The sequence below is a fragment of the Engystomops pustulosus genome, chromosome 4 (genome assembly GCF_040894005.1).
Source record: "Engystomops pustulosus chromosome 4, aEngPut4.maternal, whole genome shotgun sequence".
Taxonomy (NCBI): domain Eukaryota; kingdom Metazoa; phylum Chordata; class Amphibia; order Anura; family Leptodactylidae; genus Engystomops; species Engystomops pustulosus.
This window is the reverse complement of record NC_092414.1, coordinates 134776001-134786149: the sequence shown is the minus strand read 5'-3', so window position 1 is coordinate 134786149 and position 10149 is coordinate 134776001. Positions and strand designations below refer to the sequence as shown.

Genomic DNA, 10149 nt, shown 5'->3' with positions numbered 1-10149 from the left:
GAAAAATAATACCCCAAACGTGCGAGAATGGGAAGAGAGAATGGATGTTTTACTTCATGCAGAACAGCTAGAAAAAATAGGTAAAGGAACCGAAATGGAAAAATTAAGAAAAAAATGGTTTACAAGAGCTCACATATACTAAAAGTAGGGTAGGGTGCAATAAAGAAACTAGATACTTGGATGATTTTTGGGAGTACTAGAGATTTTTTACTTGCTGCAGATTATTTAAAGGAATAGATATAAGAGGTCATCAATCACCATGGGAGGGTTGGGGTGGGGAGGGAATATATAGATAATAAAAATGGAAATTGTAAATTGTTATATATTTATTAATGAAAGTAAGAATTGTTGATAATAATTAATGTTACATTTTATATTGATGTACACTTTGCATATTGATAATAAAAAAAAAGTAGTTGTCATCTATTAGTTGCTAAATACCCTCTGTGATTTACACTAAAATGATGTGTACTGTAGAACTTGTATTTACCACTATATGCTCACTTTATGCTGGTAATTTACATATGGATAGTTTGAGACTCACTCAAATGGGTTTTACCCCCCCTCCCACCCCCCACCACCACCACCACATCAATTTCCGCGTCTTGTTCAATGTACTAGGCCAGTGTTATGGGTAATACAACAAAATGAATAAACCATACATTTTGGCTAATTATAAAACTAGTTTATTTTAGGAAAAAGAGTTTTCATCATAAATAAATAAATATTAAGAATTGTCATATTATATAGCAAAAATATAAAACTGTAAACTTTGAATTTTAAATAAACAATATAAATATATTAAAGGAAAATCTTGATTTCTAAGGTGAGGCAACAAATAAATACAATTTTATAAGTTAATATTTTAACACTCTAAAAACAATGCAAAACTGCAATTGTAAACTCAATACGTGGGTGTAATTGTCCTAACTACTGTGAGATATATCCATATATCCTTATTGTAATTTCTTTGGTATAAGGGGACCAGCCCCAGTGTAAGAAAGAATTAATATCTTAGAAATAAGGATTGATGAATTACCGATATGTTCAATACATTGTTAGATTTGATGAATGATACAGGCTTTTTGACTTAATATATAATTGTATGTGTCTTATTGCTTATATACTCAGTTTTTTTCTCTATTTGGGTACTAAATGTAAAAAAAAAGTAATTTTAAGCCATTTATTGCTTTTTTTTAAATAGTCCAGAATTTTTTTATGAGCCAAAGACATTTCATGTACAACTCTCTCTATATATAAATGAGAGACAGTAGTCTCTCATATACAAAACCTTAACTGCAAAACTGAAGGAATAGCTAGGTACAATGTACCACAATGGAGTACCATAGTGCCCCTATTAGTGTTCTATATAGCCGAAATTGGCTTGGTGCATGAGTGCTATGGTGATAAATTTGACACAGCTAGTACATGCAATATAAATTACATAAGTACATTATAAATAGGCTGTTACGTTAAATAGTAAATACAGAACAATTATTGCAAAATAGACAATGGGAAATGATGATGTAATGGCTTGGTCCCAAATATAACATTGGGAAGATGTCAACGCTACAGTATTTAGTGCAATTTATTCAGAAATGTTAAAGTCTATATCATTATTATCATTATTATCTATATCAATATTATATCAAGTATTGCAGCATGTCATTTTTCGTTGGTCCCAAATGAAAAGTGGTCGTCAGTATTGACTTCAGAATATTGCTTGTCTGTTTTCCATTCTTAGGTTGCAAAGACTTGAAATCGAAGGATCGACAATGCCCTACAAGAGGTATGTCTCTGATACAAGATAGTTGACTCAAACAAAGCTTAATTGGTTCGTAGATTAGGGACTTAAAATAATAGACATGGGTGGTAGAGTTGCATCTCCAGAAGGGGGACACTCCAGCATTTTCAAGTATAAAGTAAGATAGCCTAGTGTTTGTGCTGCTTTAACAGCTTGTGATGTCGTCCAGATGTTTTACAATGTTATCTAAAGTTTTCTCTAGACGATCAAGCGTCACTTTTTCCATTGTATACGATGCATTTTCATGCTGCTCCTTAAAGTACTCCAATGACTTGGTCTGTTTCGGTTCTCTGGCCGCACAACCAGTAATACGATTAAGAATTTGCAACAGGCTGCGAAGATTCTCAATATCGCTCAGCATTTGTTCTGCATGTTCCATTGGGATGCTGGATAGAATATTATGAAATGTTTCAAGAGTTTCATCCATCTTTTCCAGACTTTCCAATATCTCTTCATCAGGAATAAAGTCCAAGCCACTGATTTTCAAACTGCTGGGGTGATTGAGCTAAATAAGGGAAAGCAGTGAAAAAATACATTTATTAAAAACAATTAACACAAAGGAATTATTTAGGGATCCTTATAAAGAATGGCTGGACCATGTGTCAAACCCTTCATCCTCATAGAATGTTAGCTCTTGCGAGCAGGGCCCTCCCTCCTACTGTTCCATATGAATGTTTGTACTCAGAATGTAATATTATATTTGAATATGTACCCTATGATTTGTAAAGTGCTACGGAATTTGATTGCGCTATATAAATAAAGATTATTATTATAAGGATAACTGATTGGTGTCAGTTCGGAGGGCACTAGGCACCCGAAGGGTTAGTGTTCCAAATTATTTAGCAGTTGTCCTTCTTAGAGTACATTGAGGTTTTCTGATGCAGTTTTTAATGTCCAAACCAGCAGTGGAGTGAAAATTATAGGAGCACTATATAATAGCACTTCTCAATTATGTGTTCTTGTTCATTTTCATTATGATCCACAAATGCTTTTGGCTTTAAAAACTGCTGATAACCATTTAAATTGGGTGGTTGTTATGACTGGTAATGAAGGTCCACCCATTCAGCCCTAGTCAGATACACTATTAAATGTACTATACTGCACTGTGCTTGGTCTAAAAGACAGAGGGTCAGACTTTTATTAAAGGGGTTTGCCGGTAAAAAAAAATTCTCCAATTTTTAGTGATGTTTACACAATAAAGATCATTTTTAACCCCTTACTTTACAATTTTACTCAGTTTTATTGCTGTTTTAGCTCCTATAAATCCAGATTCTATTCCAGATTGTGGACAGGGACTCTCTAAGCAGACAGTTCATATTTCCTCAAGTGCTGTGTGCTGACAATGTGCCTAGATTAACAGAGTTCAGTTTTATCTACACTTTCATTTATCTTCTAAACATTCACTAGTATCTGACACATAGATAAAGAGATAGATCAGAGATGAGTAATGATGACATCCATGAGATGCATGTTACACATGACATTCTCTCCTCCTCCCGTGGATAAAGACCTTATCTGCCTGTAGCTTTACTCTCCTCATGATGTGCAGCGTCAGACAGAAAACAAGATGTCTGCCAAACCTAAACTCAGAAGATCCAGGGTCAGGTCCAGGGGCAACCAAAATCTATCAGGACTGATAGAGACAGGTTGGAATAATATCTGTTAAATGCTATCCTTTTGTTAATAACATTGAATTAGAGAATGTGTTATTTTTTTATCCTGAGTACATTTAAAAAAACTTCTTCTGTGAAATAATCAGTTCGGATTTCAGGAGTCAAACAACCGACGGTCTTATACTAAAGATACCATTAGACTTGGAATTGCTGTAAGTGCTTTTTCGTTATGAATTCAACAGTTTTTCACATCACCCATTCTCTTACCCGAATTGGATGCTCCTGGATCCTTGTTATTAAAATTTTTGAGAGCAGCTTTACATCAGCCTTTAGTCTATCTGTTCTTAATGCCCTCCCATGGCACTGAGGTAGTCGCATCCAGAAGAACCAGCATACAGAGAGTAGAAGGTATTGCATTTTTCTTGTACAGCAATCTACAATAAGGACAAACATTGTGATATAACATTAATTAAGGGAATAAACAAGCAAATCACCAAATATCCATGACAATACATGCCAATAGCATATTGCTAGATTAAATGCTTGAAGACAACCTGTCAACAGGCTAGGCTATGCTGTTTAAAGTAGTTTATTTCACATTACCTGGCTCCCTCCCAGCAGTGGTGAGTTCCCAGGAGGGAGGTGTATAAACTTTATAAACTACTGCAATGATTTAGAATGCTGACAAGGGCATTTTTGAAATCATGTTGGAACCTGTCACCAGCTAAAGATGCCATTCCTGTTGCCAGGTTCTCTTTAAAGGGTTATTCCACCTTCAATGAGACTTTGTCACAATGTTAATCATTTTGCCATCTGAATTTCCGCATGACCTCTTATAACACATACGCATATCATGGTGGGACTGTGGCCATTTCATCAGATTTTGAGTTCATGATGTGAAATATTTCATTTCTCTGAAGGTGGACTTAGGCTTTCATACTTAAATTGACTACCATAGGCCACTGGATCAGTGTAAAAGAAACATGATTTATAAATGCTTTACATTTTCTCAATGTTTCCGTGTAGATCAGGGCTCTTGCAGTGCAAGATAAAATCCCTAAACTGAGCTGTGAGTAGGTCATCAAAACTAACAAATATTCTGAATGAGTATATTGACATATACTACAGCAAACAGATATTAAAATTAGTGTAAAATTGAAGCACTAGGTATTGTTTTTCCTTTATAAGCTGATCAAAAGGCAGGACAGGGCAATAAAGGGAGTTCTATTGAAAAGTTTTAGGATTCTGTAGATACCATATTTCTATGGCCATTTATGAGCTATATATCTATGAAGACCACGTGTTGCTAAAAAGAGCTTGAGTCAGATTCTCCATGGATTAGATCTTTAATGAACATAATGAAATACATGATGATATCACCATTGTGGTATTTAATACAAGATTAACTGAGCTCAGGGGGTAGGGCAGGCTGTAAAAATTCTTTTCACTATAGATAGTGATTAAGTGAACAGGAAAGGTCACTGTCAGCTGATGGTCAAAGCACCATAACCCAAGATGCATGAGGACAGCTGATCACTCATGACTTCTAACCAGGAGACCTGCAACTGAATCTATAAAAATATCACATTCTACAGGCCAAGTACAGGTAAATAGGGTATATCTGAATAACCTGATGTTTGCTTTATTTGGCTTAAAAATAAATAGATCACAGCCCCACAAGAATCTGCAAAAATACCTTCAAAGGTGGTTGTTACATTGCTGATTGACATTATACATCCCATTTCTGTGATCAATTCAGTCAGTGAATGAAACACGTTCATTACTTATATGTGAGAACCAGGCCTGAATGCCTGCAGCTTATAGGCTTTTTAGGCTTTCAGGGTTGTAGTTCAGTACAGAATGAGGAAAAAAGTGGCTTATGTGCTGATCTCACTAGGAATAGCCAAACTGATAAACTGTCATAAACATAGCAAATAAGTGAACAGGACAGGCTTGGACAGGGTCACAGTATATGATATAACTGCAGAAAGAGAGTATTAAAATGCTGAAGTATTTAAGCTCAAAATTACAATTTATCATACAACTAATATGTTGTAAAACAACAAGGTCCATTTAAACTAAAAAAAAAAATCAGCTTCTATTTTTTTTCCGCAGGTTTTTTGCAGATTTGAGCTGTAATTGAGTTATATGAGAGTTCCATACAGATTCCACATAAAGCTAGGTCATGTGATGTGATTCTGGAGGTAATGAAAGACAGATTTTTACATGTCAAAATACATTAAGTGAACTGTGTTTCGTGTCAAGAATGAAAATATATTTGTTCAGAATTTATATCCAATGTTTCTATCATATCATAAGAGCTTCTTGTTTGCATCTTTGATGGAAGACTCTATTAAACAAACACAAAAAGGCAGAAAAACCTGTCTTATCCTTAAGTCACCTCGAAATGTCCAGACTTGTATAGTAACAGGCAAATGTTTTTAAAAGCGACATACAAATATTTTAAATGTTCTATATAATTACCATATTCAGAAGAGCCTGAAGTGATACTTATTCCTTAATTTTCATCTTCCCAATTATCAATAATGAACTGGCATTCACATAAAGAGTCATAGGTGAAATTAGGGTTTATGAACATAAACGTAATGTTTTAGGCAAAGAAAACTACTTGATAATGAACTTTTCTGAAAGTGATCTTGTCACCAGACTAATTGGCCAGCAGAATGTAACAGAGCGGGGGAGCTGAACAGATTTATACACAGCTTAGTAGGAAAAGATTCAGTAATAGGTGATGAGCTAAGTCTCTGCTCATTCTGACCATAGGTGCCTGGTGGGAGGTCCTACCTGTTTACCTGTATGTATTAACATTCAGTCACTGAGCAGTATATCCCATGGGTTTAAAAAATGAACCAAGAATAAGGCGATTACAAAATACTGTATATCAACCTACAAAATTATTTAGCAATCTGCTCATTTCCTTCCACTGCAGAGTGTTATATTTTTAATGTTTAATGTTTTTTTTAAAGATCAATAACCTTCCTATACATTTCTACTGCTCCTATTAATGAGCTGGCTATAGGAGAGAGCAGTGACAATGACATCATCTTTCTTGTGAATCTCCTTCTGGCTCAATCAGTGAAAGCAGGCACCATTTATGGCAGTCTGTATTCTGTCAATGGAGAGAGCAGTGATGCTCCAACATTGTTCAGACAACCCATTGATTTACAGCAGAGGTTTACAAGTGTTTGTCATTCCAATCATGCTGTGACTTTCATGCTGGGAATGCTAGTTTATGCTAGTTTAGTAACAGCTAGCAATATACAGGTCTATCAATTTACAAAATAAAGGCTACTGCGGTCACAACAAGCACATGTTAAAAGAAAATTAATTCTGCTTTCAAATATTAGCCTATTTCTCTGTGTAAAGAAGTAATTTAGGGTTTATGTTTTATGAAATGTATTCATTTATTCACCCATTGGCTTATTTTGGTTATTTGGTTTGTATTGTGTTTTCAACATTTCTCTGCAGTTTATGGCTACACTTTACAGTGAGTAAGAGAGTTTATATTCACTATGACCTCATGAGTACAGGTCTCTTTTTTTGTACATGCGTATCTTCTAGCTGGAGTGAGTCACACAAGCCTTTGCCTTCCCCTTTGCTGGGAAGTGACTGTCTCTCTACTTTCATGCTTCTATGAATTTTACAGTGTGCTAATATTTGGAAAGTTACTCTGAAAGCAAGAATCTGTATTTGGGAATAGACAGAGGCTTCTAAGCAGAAAAAGTGAACAATTTGGAGTATTAAAGAGTTTCCCAGAACTTCTTCGGCAGTTTCAGAAGGATTGTTACCCTTCCTGCTTTATAACCCTACAGAAAAGGTATAATTTCTTATATACTCTATTATCCATTAATACATGCATGTTAAGGGGAAGGGGGTCAAGTAAGGTAATGGTTTATATTAAGAGTTCATTTCCTATTGTGGAAATCCCTCAGTGTGTAAAACATGACAAATATTAAGTTATTATGATAGAAGCCAAAATATAATAAGAAAAAAGCTTTGTTTTGTGTCAAAACAAACTAGAGATTGAGCAATATGTCTATTGCCAGAACTCTGCCTTGAATTCTTCTAAGGAGAATCCTTAGGGGTATTAAAAGGAAATGATTAATTTAATAGAAGAAAACAGGATTATATGGGAACGGATGCCAGCAGAAATACCAAGAAGTGAGGTCAATGGAGATGTCTAATTTGAGATAGAGAGAAATAGTAATAGAGATAGATAATAGATAGATAGATACATAATAGATAGATAGATTGATAGATACCGGTAGATTTCGCTATATTACTGTTTATGTAGTAATGTGCACTGCAGACTTGACACCATGGACAGTTGGCATGAGCTGGCATCAGTGCATTTGAAAAAGATGCATGGACGCATAGTAAACCCATATCCATTAGCTAATCCTACCTTAAGCAACTTAAGGTATTTAAAATATAAATATTAAAGGATGCAACAACCAATTTGACTTTCTACCCAACTGTAGTACATAGGAAAACCTTGTATTTCTAAGCCAAACATATACCTAAAAGTATGACTGGCATTGGGTGTAGGTGCTTAACCTTATGATGGTTATTGCAGAGTACAGATATTTATTTTCATAATGTTCAAATATGAAAACATAAGAATTATTTAATATTTGACGTATTGGGAAGAATACTTAAGGCTAAGTAGCCTTGATCAATACACTAGTTTGTCCATAACAATAAGACATGGTTATAAAATATGTGCCTAAGTTTAGACTGGCATATTCTTTACTTTGTATAAATAAGCATGTAATAAATCAGTCTTGGTTCCTTTAAACATAATTGTAGGAGTAAGCATGCTTTGATTTCTAGGCCTTCTTACACAGACATATGTCAAATGTCTATTTTTCACTGCTGTCTAATACAAATCTGAAAACTAGACTGATACTGATATAGTAAAGTATTGGCATATGGCTGCATTCAGATTGTGCAGTATAGTAAATGAAGAATGAATAGAAGCTCGAATGAATGAGTCAGCCTCTGCTACTGAAGACTTGCTGCAGCAATGACTGCATACAGCTCATTGACAGTGATGAGGAATGTGTGTCCAACAAGACTATTAGTTTATTTTATTGAAGGCTCAATGTCTGTGTGCAATGTGTTGATAGGGACAATCTTAAATTTATCAATTAAAATACTCTAGATGACAAAAATGTATTATTCTGTGTATACCAACGTTAAGTGAAGTTAAGCATAAAATGCCATGTAAATGCAGAAAATATTATCTATAAGAGTATATTAAACATACGGACCCAACCATAGGCATAATTCCTACATTTCTATGAATATCTTCAAGCCAGAATTCCTATCCTCAAAAGTAAAATCTGTGAATCTTTGCTGTAGTTTGACAAATTCTAGGATACTGGAATAATCCTGACAAAGCAAATTTTAATTCTAGAAATAAGAATCCAAAAGTCTCCTTACCTTTTCAAGTTAGTCTTAGATTGAATGAAGTGTGATGGATAGCCCATCTTTTCCTGTCTTTATATAGGCACAGCTGAGACATAATATTACTCATCCAATGCCTAATGCAACGTACGATGTCACACATGTCACTTCATTTTTTGACCTTCTTACTCACTCCTCAAAGACATTAACTCGTTTTTCAGGACCATGTAAATGTTTATTATTTTTTGTGTACTTTTTTCACAATCACATGCATAAGTATTAAGTCATCTCTCAAGAGCAATAATACAGCAAAGTTTGTACTATGATATTTTTATACATGTTATGTTGTGAAACTGTTGAACATTTCTTGGGAGATACAAAGACTTTCTGAGGTTCTGCTATTATATTTGTGCTGTGTATTAGGATTATTCTGATAAAATGAATCCAATAGTAAGTAATAAATCTTTAGTGTATGTGAAGGGTTTACTATGAACATCTATAAAATACAATACACATTTTAGTATGATAGAAAGCACAGAATGAAGTTCTGTTTGTGTTGTATTGTATGTGTGTATGAAGTTCATTAGTGAGTACTGTTAAACATAGTAGTTAATATGAGGTACATGCTATGAATAAAAGTACAACCAAAATCAACTTGTCAACTTGTGAATGTGGCAAATTTACCAAATATTCTTCACCTTTTATTCTTATAAAGTGATGACAAACTCAGACAGGCGAGACAATGTAATCTGCCTTGTGATGTTCAAATTGCCCAGTACTGTACATAGAAAATGAGAAGGTAACTATCACTACCCCGGGACTACTACTACAGCAAAATGTGCTAAACCTAAAATATGAACAGTTTATTTTATGTAACATATGCATTTTCAATGTGATTTTTCCACTAGTCACATTCCATGTGGGTTGACCCATAAAGCTGGTCATACACATAGGAGAAAATTTCTCCTCCTGACCCTCAATGGCAACTGGACTGAAAGAATTGTGTAAGCTTTTCAATGCCACAACCTGTTTCTGCTGTGAATCCAAGAAGCCTAAACGCCAAGAATAAATCTTTGGTTTCCTCTAACATGTTATTTTTATGAGTCATTTATATGTTTCAGAAACTCATTACTTTCCCCTTGTCATTTATTTAATATATATATAAAAGTAACTCTCAAGAAAGATACCTACAATTGAAATTAATATATATTAATAAACAATATATATATATATATATATATATATATATATATATATATATATATATATAACAATAGGTGAGCAGGCAGTGCTCACAAGAGC

At 34.2% G+C, this 10149-nt stretch overlaps 1 protein-coding gene across 1 annotated transcript; it reads right to left on the bottom strand.

Moving 5' to 3' along the window:
- Positions 1–878: 878 nt before the first annotated feature.
- On the bottom strand, positions 879–8908 carry LEP (leptin). The gene is made up of 3 exons (XM_072144518.1): positions 8884–8908; positions 3685–3851; positions 879–2309 (listed from the first exon to the last, which is right to left on the bottom strand). The coding sequence occupies exons 2-3, from the start codon at positions 3832–3834 to the stop codon at positions 1950–1952; spliced, it is 510 nt and encodes a 169-aa protein (XP_072000619.1). The 5' UTR covers positions 3835–3851; positions 8884–8908; the 3' UTR covers positions 879–1949.
- Positions 8909–10149: the final 1241 nt, after the last annotated feature.